The sequence below is a fragment of the Paramormyrops kingsleyae genome, chromosome 2 (assembly GCF_048594095.1).
Source record: "Paramormyrops kingsleyae isolate MSU_618 chromosome 2, PKINGS_0.4, whole genome shotgun sequence".
Lineage (NCBI taxonomy): Eukaryota > Metazoa > Chordata > Actinopteri > Osteoglossiformes > Mormyridae > Paramormyrops > Paramormyrops kingsleyae.
Window position 1 is genome coordinate 5,763,043 of NC_132798.1, and position 18,014 is coordinate 5,781,056.

General features: G+C 39.9%; 1 protein-coding gene across 1 annotated transcript in view; it reads left to right on the top strand.

The window, feature by feature from the left end:
* loxl2b (lysyl oxidase-like 2b) overlaps window positions 1-18,014 on the top strand; it is a 35,415-nt gene that overhangs the window by 12,913 nt on the left and 4,488 nt on the right. Inside the window, exons 4-9 of the mRNA XM_023838531.2 lie at window positions 5,869-6,080; window positions 8,019-8,235; window positions 10,519-10,702; window positions 13,393-13,544; window positions 14,189-14,356; window positions 17,606-17,771. Coding sequence (XP_023694299.1) covers window positions 5,869-6,080; window positions 8,019-8,235; window positions 10,519-10,702; window positions 13,393-13,544; window positions 14,189-14,356; window positions 17,606-17,771 — 1,099 coding nt within the window. The remainder of the gene's footprint in view (window positions 1-5,868; window positions 6,081-8,018; window positions 8,236-10,518; window positions 10,703-13,392; window positions 13,545-14,188; window positions 14,357-17,605; window positions 17,772-18,014) is intronic.

Sequence of the window (18,014 nt, forward strand, 5' to 3'; positions counted from 1 at the left end):
ACTCAAAGGTTATGGTAGTTACAGTTGGATTCTGTCACAAGAAAACAGGTGCAATAAACGTCAGTATTTTACCATATTTTACCATGACAAACAAACAAGTGGAACTTCCTATAAGTATAGACAGGAACTCCCTTTTCAAATAGTCATGATTTAAGGGATATTCAGAATATTTTTTACAAAGCTTTCCTTTCTGAGTTAGCTATAGCTGAGACTCGTTAGAATTTTTTTGCAACTAAAATCATTATTTACATCACGTTGCTCAACTTAACACTTCAGTGTTTCCCGAGAATATCTCGTCTGATGAACGCTTAGCTGTCACATTGAAGCTGGAAACGGGCTCAGCTGGAGAGATTTATTTTTGATTGAGGCTTCATTTGACAGGAGCACATTATAAATAGCCGCACATGTCGAAATTGCCCCCAGTCACTGTAACTGCATTCACATTTTTCTGAAACTCTGCTGCTAGCACTAATGGTGATCTTTAGTGTGTCTATTTGTAAATTTATCAGACTTGAATGATATCTTGCCAGCAGATGTAAGTAGATGCAGGTGTCTGTCATTTTTGGTGTGCCAGAAGATGGCTGATTTTGACCACTATTCTTCCCAGAACTATGCTGATATTCCACATGTTAATCGCAAATCTTTGAGACAAATCGCATATATTTATTCACGGTGCATACAGTACATATGTAAAAAAATCTGAGATTCAGAATGTTTCTTTGTACAGAATTACCAAATAACCAACAATTTTAGGATTTTAAAATATAAAAAAAAATCATGTAATACAAGAAAACTATTATTTTGTGAAGATTATATAGTTAAAACCTCAATTGTCTCAAATATTTTTTTAACTGTTTTTCTTGGCACCTAGAAACAAGCTGTTTTTTATTTTTACATTCTTATAATGATACTCCAAATTTTAAAGCCTGAGGAAAAGTAACAATAAATAATAGCATTTAAAGCCCTGACACTGATCATTCAGCCACAAAATCTTTCATGCATATAAATCTTTTTACAATGCTAGAAGAATAAAATATCAAGATTTCAGATCTATTATGCTTGTGTGCAGTTAAAACAAGATTTTCAAAGCCGACACAGTAAGTGATTTTCACAGTTAACCGGGGGGGGGGGCTGTTCTTACCCCGGGAAATTGCCTGCTAAGCTTGCTTATTTATTCTATTTTTGTCTTTTGGTTGAAGAAATTTGTGGAGGAAAAAAAATTCCAGTCGCGGTTTAAATGCCTGCTTAAAATGATACTTCAGGATAGAGCCTTTTGGTCGAGAGAGACAAAATGGTTTATGAATAAGTAAATGAAATGAAATGAGTAGCACGCACTGAGATTTCATTATGAACTACGCCGTATCAAGCTGTGTGGCATTAGGTCAGACATGTGGAAGGGATTTTCAGTGGGAACACAGGAAGACAGCTGAGGCACTGGGGTAGCAGCCCTGTGCTTCTTTTCTGGCATTTTCTTTCTTTTTATCCCTGTACCATGAATCATGTATGTAAAACTGAATTGAATTGAATTTAATTTCTATTATGTTGGACACTAAGAATTCTGTAACAGACAACACATGTCCCCATCAGCTGTGTGTGCTTTATAATACACAAGCATGCTTTATTAGCGTGTAACTTGTGGTGCTGTCAGGAATAAAGGGGTGTTTTATGTCCTTTTGACCATAGTGACATGCCCAACCAAATAAAGCTTTATGATGTCCAATGATGTCCTCTATGACCAGGATAAGTGGCTGGAAAATGGATGGGGAGTTGCTGCTGTTGTAATCATGTAGTAGTTGTAGTAGTTGTTGTTGTTGTAGTAGTAATAGGAGTAGTAGGAGTAGTAGTAATAGGAGTAATAGGAGCAGTAGTAAAAAGAGTAATAGGAGTAGTAGTAGTATGGTTATAAACTTGTTTTTTTTTTTTTAAACTTTATAAAATTGTATCTTGCCTGTAAGCATGAACAGGCAGATGCTTTAAAAAAAATCTAATTCTGAATATTTACAAAATGAACTGGTTTCCGTTGGCAATACAAGCACAGTTATGTAAAGTAGGAAAGAGGGTTTAGACACAGGCTCCTTCTCTGTGCTTCATGGCTTTTTCCAGAGCTTTATCCCGGCCCTCTCTGACCTATCCCTGCACATAGCTATTCCAGCTGCCTCACATTCCTCCCTGGAGTTCAAACCCAAGCCGTTGAGTCATGAAGATGACAGAAGGATACCACCTCTCTTATGATCTCCAATGACAGCGTTGGTATCGACACAGGTTTCTGGTATTGTTTGGAGACGAACCCCAGACAGGAGACAAATTACCCCCCACGATCACCTGTTAGTGTGACTTTTCCTGAGTTTTCCTATTATGACTTAATGCACAAAAACAGAGCATTTTTTTCTTATTCTTCTCTGGCCAAGCCATTATTGTCTTGCACATCAGACCGCAAAGCCGCATGTTTTATCTGTGGGATGTACGTCTGGAATATCTATGAATTCATACATCTGCACTCTGCAAATTCAGAAACTATAAATGAGAAATATTTGTTCCCTGTTTCCTAGTGCCTCTGGCTTATGATTGTCTTGTTTCTTGGATGTATCTCTTCCTGTAGGACAGCTTGCATAAAGATGCTGTACTGATATCATACATACGTCATACAGTTAAAGTTCCTCTGTTGCCCTAAAATTTTTCAACTGTACACCATTGTTTTGCACATAAAGATTCGTGCAGTAAAGGATTTTTCTTTGTCATGCTAGAAAATGTAATCGAATCCTTCAGGGTGCTCATACGTACCACTGTATAAGGCAAGTGGCTTTAACAGGTGGTTATTCTCTTAAGTTACTTGCATCCAGCATATCACTATAGACATCTATGGATCTCTCCTTTCATTCCACGGTCATCTGAAGAAGCAATGATGGAAATTGTTTAGGTCATTTGCAATATTCAGGAATGTAATTTATTTGTCAACAAAGACTTTTATATGTTCTACATCATCTGGGTCAGTGGCTAGCCTACCAGTTTGTCTCTTAAGGTCTCGGTTAAAGTCCCTAGAGAGTCCATAAGCAGGATACTTGGCATGACTTTCTTCAGTAGAATATTCATTAATATCAACACGTGCTATTTCAGGTCTGTGATCGTAGGAGTTGAGCAGTAACCAGCAAGCATCTAAAATGCATCTGATTTTCTGAGACAACAATTCTTATGCAATTGCAGCCATCCTCAGTTCCCAGTAAGATCTAAATAACAATAACAATCCCTCTACCGCACCCATTTTCGTTGCTCTGTTATTGCCAGATTCCATTATTGCCTCCTCATTTCCCTCATCCCCATTTATACAGCCTTTAGAATACAGCGCTCTTCATTGCAGATTTGTGTTGTGTTTAGTATCGTGGCATCTGTGCATTCCTAGGAGTATTGGGAAATTCTAGGAAACCACTCTTGATTACAAGGAGCATCTATGATCCTTTGGCAGGCTTTTGCTCTTGAGTGCAAAGGACATGCTTTTGGAGATCTTCTGCTGAGCAAAGTATTTTGGAGTCAGCATAGCATTTCAAGTTTTCTCCCGGGCAAAGGGCGAAGTGAGGAATTCTGGGACAGACAAAGAAAAATGGAACCTTACTGTGGGCAGTAAGAGCATAAAGTGTAGTGTGTAACTTTAGGGACAGAGTGGGGCATGGCGAAAATATGGGCATCATGGCATGAAGAAGGGTGGAGTAACAAACCAAAAGTTAAGTTGGCTAATTTATCAGGCAAAAAACAAGATACTGTTGCTGTTTAATAAGGGTAAAATGGGGGGCAGAGTGAGGCTCAGTGGGCTGGGAAGGTCGCCGGTTTGAGCCCGGCCTCAGCAGAACAGTCATGGCTCTTAAACCCCAGCTCCATGGGTGCTGCCACGGGTGGCTGCCCGCCACTGCCAGGCTTACTCTCACCTACATGGGACTGTGTGTCATGGAGAGCAAGATGGGGTAGGAAAAGGAGAACTTCCCTACGAGGATCAATAAAGTATCATCATCTCATCTCATCTAAAAAGTGACCGAAAGCCAAGCAGTTTGGCCCACAATATAGGGATTCCCTGCATAGAAGCCAACACTGTTTATATTAGGCTCTGGAAATGAGATGATTACTTCAGATAATGAGCCCCCGGTCTCTTGCTACGAATATGTACAGACTACACCAACCAAAGTCACACAGCACAGATATATGGGCTTGTTTTTAGCCCTGAAGATGGAGAAAGCAGATGCAGTAAACGCTTCACTAGCTACACCTGCTCGTTAACACAAACAGCCTGCTCTTCCAGACGGCCGATCATATGGCTACAATTGAATACATACAGCCTACGGGGCATCTTGAGGATCCCAGGATTTTCATGCACTACAGTGTCCAGAGTTTGCAGGGAATGGTGCTATTAACAAAAAAACACCAGTTAGCAGCTGTTCTGTGGCTGAAAACACAGTAAGAGGTAAGAGGTCAGAAGAGAATGGAAAACCTCAAGGGTGCAAGGGCTTCTCTGAACAGATTTCACAGCCCTCAAAGTAGGTCTCGTGATAGAAATGGACACTGCCCAGTTACTGCATACCAGGTAGAGTGGACACTGTGTGTATTTTGGCAGTTTGTATAAAACCCTAGAAGGGTTGTGGGATGATTTTCACCATCCTTCCATCCATCCATCCATTTTCTTCTGCTTATCCGGGGTCGGGTTGTGGGGCCAGCAGTCTAAGCAGGGATGCCCAGACCTCCCTCTCACCAGACACCTCCTCCAACTCCTCCAGGGGAATCCCAAGGCGTCCCTAGGCTATCTGAGAGATAATATCCAGTGTGTCCTGGTTCTGCCCCGGGGCCTCCTCCCAGTTGGACATGCCTGAAACACCTCCCCAGGGAGCCGTCCAGGAGGCGTCCTAGATAGATGCCCAAACCCCCTCAACTGGCTCCTTTCTATGTGGAGGAGCAGCGGTTCTACTTTGCGTCCCTCTCAAATGTCTGAGCTCCTCACCCTGCCTCTAAGGCTGAGCCCAGACACCCTGTGGAGGAAACTCATTTCTGCCGCTTAGATCCGTGATCCTCATTCTTACGGTCACTACCCAGAACTCATGACCATAGGTGAGGGTAGGGACGTAGACCGACTGGCATATCAGAAGCTTCACCTTCCAGCTCAGCTCCCTCTTCACCACGACAGAACGGTACAGTGTCCGCATTACTGCTAACGCTGCACCGATCTGTCTGTTGACCTTCCACTCCCTTCTTCCTTCACTCGTGAACAAGACCCTGAGAAACGTAAACTCCTCCACTTGAGGTAGGAACCCATTCCTCACCAGGAGAGGGCGATGTTGCAGGAATTTCCTCGAGGTACTCTTTTTTTTTTAGCCTGAAGTCCAAAGGCATGCATTTGGGCTAATTGGTGTCTCTAAATGGCAAAGTAGAGTATGATTATATGTGTGTGCATGTGCCCCGTGGTGGACTGGTATTCCATCCAGGGTGTTTCCCAGCCATGTGCTCTGTGCTGTCATAGGTTAGGCTGGAAGCCCCCCCACCCCCCCCACCACAGTCTTGACCAGGATGAGTAGTTATAAAATAGATGGGTAGTTGGATAATATAATGGTTTTATTCCAACTATTTTTTTTACCCACTGAAATATATACATTTATATAATAAAATGTGTGTAGTTTTAAAGTAAACCTCAGTCAGAGAAATACAGCATGGGCACAAGGAATTCACAACACCATCTGAAAGGTCTCAGGGGTCCATAGTCACGCACGTGTAGTATTTGTTTGATGAAATCTGTTGAAAATGACAGTAATTCACATATTCTATGTCCGCTTTTCCGCAATGAAAATTCCTGGCATGAATGTTTTGGTTCCTGAACACTGCCGTGCTTCTCCACAGAGCTTGAACATCCACGTGGAGGATGTACGCATCCGTGCGATCCTGGCATCTTACCGCAAGCGCATTCCAGTCACAGAGGGCTACGTGGAAGTGAAGGACGAGGGCAGATGGAAACAGCTCTGTGATGTGGACTGGACCCCAATGAACAGCCATGTCATCTGTGGCATGTTTGGCTTTCCTGGTGAGAGGAGATACAATGCTCGAGTCTACAAGTGAGTATAAGGCACGTGTGAAAGTCACAGGCAGCACAGAATGACATCATGTAAAAGTGTGACGTCCTTATCCCTCTGCCACTTCCAGACTTCTCATTGTGGCAAGACCTTTTTACACAGAGATATTAATATGCGACCCAATATGTTGAGGAGTCTTGTCACATTTTTTTTATGTAAAAACCCCTAAACATAAGGTTAATTTCTCAGAGTTTTCGCAAGTCTGTTTTGATCTTAGGGTGCATGGAAAACTAAAATGTCAGATCATTGGCATTCCACTGGATTTAGTCCAGTTCATTCCAAGAAAGAAGCAATCATATAACTAAAAATCAGCCTGGCAAATTTCTCCTCAAGAAATTAACTCAACATCTGGTTGGCCAGCTTATTGTAATGCGGACAAATTTTATGTGCATGTCTTTTCCGCTGAAATAGATTAAACAAAATTATATGCGATCGGTAGAAAATTAGCCTAAATAAAAATAAAAATTTAAAAAATAATAATAAAAAAAAAAAAGAAAAATAGCCTAATGAAGGACTACCTACTACACTGTACTGTTAGTGCAGGAAAAAAGAAAAATATCTACTGAAATTCAGGGCTATTAGTCAAATATTCAGGGCCATGACCTCCGTGTGATTCACTGGGGCGACTTCTGGACCTCGACGGCCTCAACACTGCATAAGAGCAGTTTCATACAAATTTATTTCTTGGGGACCGTCATTTGGTCACGTCCAGCGGAGACATTTCCTCCAGTTCTGTTCGCATCACCACAACGCTTCACGTGACTCCTCATAAATCAGTTTTAGTACCATTCGATATAACCTCGCATACCGTTCATTATGTCTGCTCCCCTGCTACCTTCTTCTTTCCGAAACCGGCACATACCATTAGGTAGCTGTAATGCCCGCAAACTGGGGGGAAAAAAAAACATGAATAGTTAATTTAATAGTGGAAACCCGTGTAAAAGAGTTTAGCCAGAAATCTCAAACTGAAGCTGAAAATTGTTCATATAGGAAAAAGGGTTACAAAATTATACAGAATGTGATATACTTTTGGTGTGTACTTCAATATACCCAAATAAACTGTTATTTGGTACTGAAATTCTGCCTTTCCTGACTTATAAGCATACACGTGTAAACCATATTGGTCTTGGCTTTGTGCTTGTGTATGGATAAATGTATCTGAGACGGACAGTTAGAGCGGCAGCAGGAGCCCAACTGAGCTACGTGCCGAGTCACACTCACTCAGAGATGGCGGAACATTTTTGTGGGCCAAATCTCCCAGTGCAGAGCTCAGTAGGCTTTGTGAAGGATTTGTTACTCAAGCACAATTGTCTCAACCTCTTGGTTACTTCAAGCTCTGGAAAATTCATGGATAAAAAGAAAACGGGATCATTGTAAATATGATTGATATATTTTAAGATCATGCAAAAGTGTGTGATTTATTTTATGTTCTATGCTCTCTTCAAAATCCCACTGCTTCGGAGAAAGCACTTAGGTCTTTGAAAGCTTAATTTCCACAGATGTGCAGCTTTGTCTCATAAGCATGATAAGTGCCACCAAAAATGAATTTTATTTTTATATTCACTTTGGATTTTCATGCTGTCATATTTTTGTAGCTTTTAAATGTACGGCTTATGGGAGTCAGTAGTCACAGATTCCACAGTATAGCGGCATTTAATTAAAACAGGCTAGGGGCAGTCTTTGTTTCAGGCCTGGCAGGAGTTCAATATTAGATACAAAACACATTTTCCACTGTCCAAAGTGAAAACATTTGGTTAGATTATGTCACGTATGAAAACACTGGGATTAGGTAATCAATTATATATGTGACTGGCATATTCAGGGAGCATGTGCAACCTGACACTGGAGTGGTGTGGAAGGGCCAGTCAGCTAAAAAACAGATGAATGATGCAGCTGTTGTTTGTCCATCTAAACTCACAGGATGTTCGCACGTAGGCGGAAACACACCTACTGGGATTACTCTGTGAACTGCACAGGAACCGAGTCCCACCTGTCCAGCTGCAAACTTGGGCGCAACGAGGCAGAAAAAATCAATGGCAGCTGTGCAGAAGGCTTACCAGTGGTGGTGAGCTGTGTTCCAGGACGGTCATTCGCCCCCACACCCATGGCTGGCTTCAGAAAAGCTTTCAGGCAAGAGGTAGGTCTTCCATTAAAAGATTGTCCTCGTCAGCTTCTAAACTGCTGTTTATTTAGCTTCTGTTTTATGGAGTACGTGCAACATTTCAGTGTTTTTACATGCTAATCGGCTGCCCCGAAATCTTGTGAGTAAATTTGAGGGATGCCTGAACACTAACCCTAAAAACCCTAACAGCGTGTAAATCAGGGACTTACCAAGACAACGTGTAGAATTCTGGGAGAAGATTAATAATTTGCTTGCAACTTAGCAGCAATTTATTAAGGAAGATAAACAATAGCTTACACTGGGTATTTGCAAAAAAAGAAATTCAAGGCTAGTATAATAAATTACTGCGATACAAACAGTTTGTCTTTTTGTTTTTATTAAATTGGGACCTACTTGGTCTTGTAAAACCACAATAAATATTAATCATTGTGTACTTTTATACTCTATAATAATGCGATGGCCAATGGAATGTTGGATGAGAACCAATTGGAAATGGATCAACAAAAGAAAGCATCACCATAGCAACAGAATGTGTTGAGAAATGCAATGCCTTTAAATGATTCACTATACAGGGCTTTTTAAAAGGCCCAGTTGTATATTAATCTAATTTGCTGGGGCTGATTTTGCTCAGCATGGGGAACCAGTCAATGCTTGTACCTCAAGTAGTGTCATTGTTGTCATATGGTGCGTATATAATGAACTCACTTACAATAAAATAAACATCTACTTCCTTATTGCTTTATTTTAGCAAATAGGTCCCGTAGTTAAGGTCAGCCCCCATTTTATTTGTTTTCCACAATAAACTTACATAAACAGAATAGAACTTTTTGGGCCTAGGTTACATGTATGGCAACATGTGTGTCATTCAAGATTTTCAGGAAAAAACGGTTTAATAACGCATTATGTATAGTAGTATATATCAATTTTAGCATGCTGTATTCTTTGAAGTTTAACTGAACATCTAGTCAGATTTGTTTTTGATGATTGCTGTTTGAAGTTTATTATTTCTACAAGCCTTTCTCATATTGAATGGCCTGGGTCATACATGTTTAATTTACATACATGTGATATACAAAATTACATTTTTGAAATGATAATCAGGCTGGTATATTTGTGATATCTATTCAGAGTAGTCTGTTTGTTAAACTCAGCCTCAAATACCTGCACTGTTAAGTGGATCATCGCAAATGATCATGATCATCACCTCTAGATCAGGGAAAATCAGAAAGAATAGATGGAGTACAAAAGAAACAGACTGAAAACACATATTGTCAAGAGTCCTCTGTCACAGTGATCTCATCATCCCATCTCTGAATCAAACAACCCAGAAACTGAGGGCATTCTGGCATGTTCCACAGGTCAGTTTTCCTCAACACCAATTCTCTTCATCCAAATTTTGAGTCTCCTAACTTACACACACATGCATGTTACATTGATATGTTACTATTAAACTTCCTTCTCACTAAATGTACTTACGGACGGCACTCATCTCCAAAAGTAGCAACGTGCACATAGTACTTTTCATATGTGGAGTGTGTTGCTCTGTATAGTTGGGAAAAAAGGTCCAGCACAAGTCCATCAGAAGATCTGAGAAATAATACCTCAGTACGTAAGCTTAGGCATTGGCTTATATCTGTTAGATGATTTGTTTAGATCATTTGGAACATGTCGTTACATCCATGACGGTCGTGGCTGCTTGTTTGTATGGAATGTATAAATTGTTTTCATTAGCAGTAAATATCACTGCATGACTTTTGACCTGTTGTGATGAAACTGGAAGCAAAGTCTTGCAAAAGTCAAGCTGTATTCCAAGTGTTGAAAGAATGCTGACATCATGATACTTTGCATCAAGTGCATTTTTTGCATTTCATACAACTGATGAAACAGCGATGGAATTCAGGATGTTAACTTTTTAAATGATGGCCTTTGTTCTTCTTTTAACTATTAAAAATCCATGTTTCTGCAGGAAATGTTATGGTGAAAATTTCCATTAACAGTTGAGAAGATTCCTGAGAAGATTTTGTTCTTGTTGTTATGCAATGGGAGTAATTAAAGTTAAAATTAACATAAATGATAAATTCTTCCATCAAATGTATCTGATTTTTCAATAGCAAATGAATAATCCATTAATTAGTCTTTAACAAGAAATGCAAAAATAAATGTGAAAATATATATTCATAAAAGAAGTGGTCTGTCCCAACACGGATGACATTGATCAGTTTGGAAAAACACAAATGAGTGTAAAGGTGAGGAACCTGAAACTCCGTCTGACTGCCGTTCCTGCGTTGGCCTCCACAGCAGCCTCTGGTCCGTCTCAGGGGTGGGGCCATCGTGGGAGAGGGCCGTGTGGAGGTGCTGAAGAATGGCGAGTGGGGCACCATCTGCGACGACAACTGGAACCTCATCTCTGCCACGGTCGTGTGCAGAGAGCTGGGCTTTGGCACCGCCAAAGAATTCCTGACCGGCGGCCGCCTGGGCCAAGGTACTGTAATGCCTCACAGAGCCGCCTCACAGAGCCGCCTCACATGGGGATCAAGGTTTCCATTCTAGCCCTTTTGTTCCAGCATGAAAACCGGCGCGGAAAAAGTCCCTAACTTACTGTCTCTTTCTTTTACTTCTTTCATAAATGTACCTTAGTATGGCGAAACCCTGCCTATACCTGTAATATGATTTCTTAATACTTATTGTGCTGTTGTGTTTTTCCATAATGTTCTTCAAGCTGTCAGGCTTTGTGTGATAACCCTAATGCAGAATCTAACAAGAGGAAAATTCAAAATAAGATCTCTTCTTTGTCTCTTGTTTGCCTATTAACTGAGTTCAATATAGTGTCAATAAAAGATTTTGACCATTTGGTCATACTTCTTAATTTCAGCTCCTGAGAAATAGCCTATTTAAGATCTTAAAATGCTCTTTTTTTTTCTCTCACTGCACTGAACTTGAAATAATCAGCTTTTGAGATCCAACAGAAAACTTGATTTGGCTTGTAACTGAACCTGCACAACATCAGGAATTTGTCTCTGATCAAATTCAAGCCTCAACTCTGTGTCTCTATTTTCAAATACTGAGAAACCCATGATCACAGTAAAAGAACTCCTGTTATCTGGTGTTTCTTCTGTCCTCAAACTGATTTATTCTTTTGCTCCTTATTTCTGATGAGATGGACTGTTAAGAGCAGCAAAAATTTCCTCTGGGGATGTGCAAGCTTACATTTTTATATCACCTTCAACAAGATCAGAATTTTTTCAAATATTTATATTTCTGTGCATTTTTTTAATTTTTACAGGGAACACTATCCAAGTAAATGTCTTGCAATTAGAATTACTTTATTTTAAAATACAGTATACGTGATTAGGATATATTGTACAGTTTTGTTACATCTTGTTTGGATTTGTTTTGAAGTTTTATCTGCTGGTACTGTTGTGAAGTCTGACTCAAAACCCTGTCATTGACATTTCTAACACTTTCAACCTGCCCCCCCGGAGCAAGAAATATTAAAGCCCTTGTCCCGGCGCTTAGCTGTTCATTATCTGATCACATGTTAGTGATAGCTATGCTCAGTTTTCATCTGGGGTCCCTGGGGTTGCAAACCCCTGCTTTAGATCATTCTAGCGTTACTCATTTTAGAGGCTGCTGTGAGATTTCACAGGGAATTGTCAAACTAAAACCAGAAGTGCAAGCATCCATCAACTAGAAACCATCACTCATTGCTGGAAGCCCAGGAGCATGTGCTCTTTGAAAACCTTTAAATAAAAAAGTCTTCCTTTTGCTCTTGCGTAGACATTAATTTTATAAGACATGAATGGGACGTAGACATGAAGATCTGTTCGATTCTGTTGCCATTTTACATACGTAAGTTCCCTACAGTGAAGTGATAAGGCTTTTTATGTGTGGGTCACAGTGATGCATGTAGAAGAGACAATTCAACAACATTTTCCCTATAAAAGAATGCAAGACAGGGTGAGCGCGCAGTGCAGAATCATACTAAATGGGTGGGTGCAGGGTAGCATGATGCATGTGCAGCAGTATATCATGTGGTGAAGCACAGAATATGTCTGGTTTGAGATACATTGGCAGGAACTCAGGTTCTGATAGAGGTGCATAGCTATATAGTGCAGTCCTGCTGCAATCTTGTGCTCAGTAGATTACTGTGGGTGTGGGGGGGTAATGTTCCACAGTACTGATCCCATCATTGTTTGTCAATATTTCACTTTTTCTTCAGCCCAAAAAAATATTTTTCAGATATTCTTTTATAAATACCTGCATAATGCATTGTAATGGTCAATATAAGAATTAAGGGTGCTTTGTACTGCATTATGCAGGTATTTATAGATGCATTATAGATTCATAGCGCATTCATAATGCATAATAAGCATGGCTGTAATGTGTTATGCCTTTTTATAAATAGTTATAGCCGTGTTTATTATATTTTATGAATGGATTGCAATGCATTATGCTGACTGCTTTAAGTAAAGTGTTACCAACATGTTTTCTGTGTAACAGGAACATCTCTCAGTGTTTCGCACCATGACCAAATGGCAGTAAAAGTAAATGAATGCTGCTTGTTCCCATTATGGGTATGACCACAATAATCAACGTAAAATCCACAATGAGGCCTCAGCCCTAAGATGGGAGCTAAGGTTGTAAATTCCAGAATAATGATACGCTGAATGCAGGAAAAGGATGCAGGAGGAAGGTTGAGTAGGTGAGGCTGCAGAAAAGACATTATTATTAAACTGACATCATGGCATCTGCATGTTATTGGTTCGGCAGGTGCAAGTTAAGATTGCTACATCTCATGAATAGAAAAAAAAATATATACACCTCACACGTTCTTTTGACCCAAGAAATGAGTGTGGTTAACATCTCCAGTAACTTCATAGTAAATCATTTGATGGAGACTAATGCAAATACCATGTGTGCCATAAAATATGAGTCAATGACAAACTGAAGCCTGCTTCTCTGGCTTAAATTAGCATTATTGAGCACCAGTCCAAATCTTTTATTTCCCATTATCAGATTGCTTGTTTTTAAATCTTTCATCTGTACAGTACAGCTAGTACCTAACTACAATTGCGCAGGAGCAACAATACAAGTCAGAGAAACACTTTTGTATTTTAATTGCAATGGAAAACTGTGAAAGTTGACATCATAATGGGTCTTTGTGGTCTTCAGGAATGGGCCCAGTCCATATGAATGAGGTGGAGTGTTCTGGATTTGAGAAGTCCATCACTGAGTGCTCGTTCAACAAGGAATCGCTCGGATGCAGTCACGAGGAGGACGCAGGCGTGAGGTGTAACGTCCCAGCGATGGGTTTCCAGCAGCGGGTGAGGGGGGGGGGCGGCCTAGACCAGCACTGCCCTTTAGCAAGTCATCATGTGACCTTATTAACAGCGTTTCCTGTCACCATAACACAGCTGCTTTTCATGGGTTGACACCCTCTGGCAATATCAAAAACACCACATTCGTGTGATTACCTCATGCAGCAGGCAGCATAGCAGATCTGCTAGGAAGTCTTCAGAAGTGCTGCAAACATCAAAATCATGTCAAAACGTTTCAATATATACTTGCTACGAATGGTGTTCATTAACTTTGGATTGGCACACAAGAAGCACACTATATTAAACCAATGTGAATTTGGTTATCTTTCAATACATGCCGCATTTCTCATTTTCTTATTTAAATATATATAGTTCTAGTTCTGTAATTGTCAGTGCTGGACCACAATAAAGGAAACAATCAAGTTAATAAAAAGAGGCCGCACTTTGCATCAATATGCTTTTATTTAAATATATTCTACATTCAGGTAATGAAATTTATCAGTGCACATTTATGGCATTCCGATGGTATGAATTTAACCTTCTTATGTCCTAGACAATTATAGTTCAAATGTTCCTTAAAAAATACGCTGAGGGCAGTCTCATTTCAGAGGTCTGTGGGCTAACTTCCTGGATTGCCATGTTCTCCACAGCTGCGCCTCAGCGGAGGACGGAATCCTTTTGAGGGGCGGGTGGAGGTCCTGGCAGAGAGGAACGGCTCCTTGGTCTGGGGCACAGTGTGCGGTGAGGGCTGGGGCACCATGGAGGCTATGGTGGTCTGTCGGCAGCTGGGCCTCGGATTTGCCAGCCACGCCTTCCAGGTGCGTAACACCTGCATGCATGGGACTCTGGTTCACTAACGATATGCTGAAGCTATTGCAGACCACGTCAACCTTTGATGTAGACCGGACGACAGACACACAACAGACCTTGAAGATTGTTTTTTAATATTTCACCTTTTCCAACCTTTTGGTTGTATTTCTTTTAATCAGAAAAATGTATATATTTCTAAAAACAAAAAAACACTGGGTTATGATTAATTCTGGGTCTAATTTATGGAGGTCAGTAGAATCTGAGTAAGTTTGGACATTGCTGTACCACTATTTGTTAGTAACTACTTTCATCTCTAGGCCTGAGGGTTAATTCCTTATTAGATGTGTATTTTATTACACATTAATATACAGAGGAATAAGTTTAAATGGTGCTAGATTGGCGGACTAATAATTTTCTACTCAAACACAATATCAGCAGGCTCCTATTAATGACTTCAGTCAGTTTGGTCAGTTTTGCATTAACAAGCCACGCCATGGTTTATGTTTTCATTGTTGAATAGGACAAATTGTGACAAACTAATGGTTTCAGACCGGCTCTTTAGCAAAAACAAACGGGCGCTTTGTCGTTCTAATGTGTCCCTGTGGAGTCAAGTCATAGAAAAAAATGTTTTACACAGTGCTGTTTTTAATATGTTTTCTTACTCCTTAGAAGACTTTAAATGCAAAATAATGGAAAAACAATTTTGCACAAATCCAAGAATTTATTTCTTTCAGCTGTGATTTTCTCTACTGAGACCTACAATCACCATTCCAAAATGAAAAGTATTTCATGTTTGTGGATGATGGCTCCCTAACCCAGCTGTGTTATATACTATATAATAATAAAAAATTCAAAGTGCCTTTTAAGGTAAATAGAGCAAGAGAGAGGGCAAGTTAGAGCATTTTTGTGAATATATCTATAAGTCCAGTCAGTATTTGTGCATAATCTTTCATTGGGAGCTTTTTCCCCCCATTTTACTTTTGGTTGCTACACGACAGTGCTACTGCAAGTAATAATTTTAACTAAAATAGCACTGCAACTATCACTCTTACTTTTTACTGTGTCTCCCCCTTACAGTCAGTGATGTGGTCAAGATTCTTCTTTCAAGGAAAAAAGCAAACCCAGTTTGGTTGTCTCATTCAGTTTTGATCTTACTTGATAAGATCACCAAATAATAATACTGGTTACTAACTGTGGCTTGCATTCAAGCAAAAAAATTTGGGAAATAATTCTTTTCAATGACAGATAAAGATGTAATTCTACATATGTTGGCATTTCAAAGGTATTCACAGCATAAATACAGTAAGTACATCAGACACATCTGTATCAGCCCAGGGAAAAGATATGGAAGATTAGTGTAGCCTGGCAGAGATCATCAGGGAAACGTGTATCAAACCAAGAGAAACTTTGCAGAAACCGCTTCCTTTTAATGTCCAGCCCATTCTAGGTAGTTGCAAGCTAAACTATGCAAATTATAATACCAACCATAGATTGTCGGTGCACTGATCAAAGCTTGCACGAAAATGAATTCTTAGAAGAAAAAGACAACAAAAAGATTAAAAAGTACAATACTGATAAAACAGCAAACATAATGTCTATCTAAAATATTTACAAGGTTTCATCATTTGGCTGTCTCAAAAAAAATAAAAAATTTAAACTTTTCTGCCAAGCGCTTAAGTCTGACCAGTATCCAAACCTCAAAAAAAAATTGTTTAAAACACATTAGATTCCGTTCCAGAAGCATAATTCATAAATAATTTTATAGGCTTTTGGATGCAGTCCAGCTATACCTTTTCACAATATATCCAGACCCTTCGCATAAACAAATACCTTCAATTTTATTGACTGTAAGGTTTGTCAGATTGCAATTTTTTAGGTGGAAAAAAATTGTACATATTTTCCATGTCTTTTTAAAGGAGTTAATACTCAAATGAAAATAAGGTCGTATTTAATGTATCTTCTAGGCTTATCATTATGTAGAAACTGAGATTTAAATTCTGCGATGGGCTGGTGCCCCATCCTGAGTTATTCCCTGCTCTGCGCCTGTGGCTTCTGGGATGGGCTCCAGGCTCCTATGACCCTGCTTTGGACAAGAGGGTGCAGAAAACGGATGGATGGATGAGATTTAAATTAATTTCACCTTGAAATGTCACAAGGCCAAAAGAAATAATTCACATAGGAATTGCCTGAATATGCATAGCTTAGATCACATTATCCCTAATTATAATTAAACACCTACAAAAGAGGTGCAGATTACTGAGAAAAGGCCAGACGTTTAAAGGTAAAATGCTACTTTAGAGACTTATTGTATGAATGATGCGTGTAGGACTTTGGATGGCATTGCCTAAAAGGGAGTGTTAGGGGTTAAAACAAGCAAGAATTATATATTGGTCTCACCACCAGTTATGTCCGCAATAACTAACGGCCCAAAAGTTCTGCCTTTAAATGCTCCTTTGCCATCACTGAGACAGAAATATCAGAGAAGGGCTCCCTTCCATTCTTATATTAAGTGTTTCTGCAGACACAGAGCGCAGAAAATCAGCCCCTGACCTTTTCTCCCAAGAGAAGCTTCTGACTGCCAACAAATGAAGGGCTGGGAAGTTTCTGAGCCTCTTAAACAGACAGTACTTTTGCTAAAATATGAAGCAGTTGTTGTTCTGCACCAAAAAGCTTCTTTCTCATGCAGTGATACAGAGTTTGGAAAGCAAGTATTTGTATTTGATGTCCTTAAACTGTTGAAATTAACTTACATATACCTTTCACCAAAATTGCAACTCTATTAAAACACACCTCTGGTGAACGGAAAGGCTCATTTTCAGTCAAAAAGGAGACAACACAAGCTTGTCTGATTGCATATATGAAGAGCGCCCCCAGGTGGTAGTGTAGAATTAGCTTTATCACCATTCATGCCACCTACGGCTGCAGATTGTAACCTATTTCTGATTAATTCCCATAAATCCAAAGCTACATACTGTTACATACTGTTTTTATTGAGATGTAAAGCAACATTCAATTTAGAATCACTCTATTTATATTATTATAACAAGCTGAGAGATTTTCCATTGCTCCAGCAAAGTAGTTATCAGAATAATTTAATTAGCAGACTCCTTTAGGTTGAGCATTCCTCGAACGTGATGTAACCTCTTCCTTGGTCTTCACAGCCTCTAGGTTCGGAACTATTGATCTAGGGCAGAGTTGTCTTTTGAGAAGGGGCATTGTGTGCTGCGTGTAACAGTGCCATCTGGATGTGCCCACAGGAGACGTGGTACTGGCCCGGCGAGGTGAGCGCCGACAGGGTGGTGATGAGCGGGGTGAGGTGTTCAGGCACAGAAATGTCCTTATCTCACTGTCTGCATCACGGAGAATATCTCGACTGTCCGAGAGGAGGGGGCCGCTTCGCCGCTGGAGTATCCTGCTCAGAGAGTAAAGAAAAAACATAACTTTCTTCCAGTTCTCCAGCCCCCACCCACAGCCACCAGCCATGACAGTGGTCAGAAGGGGTTAGATTGGCAAAAATGTTTCGTAGAATTTTTTCAACCGAATCAGACCATATGTTTTTAAAAAAATGCCTAAACTTGAGAAACATTTGTCCTGACCAGCATGGATGTGGTAGATTTTCAGGCTAGATTCTGAGATGTTTCATGTGGTAGCTTTATACAGTAATGA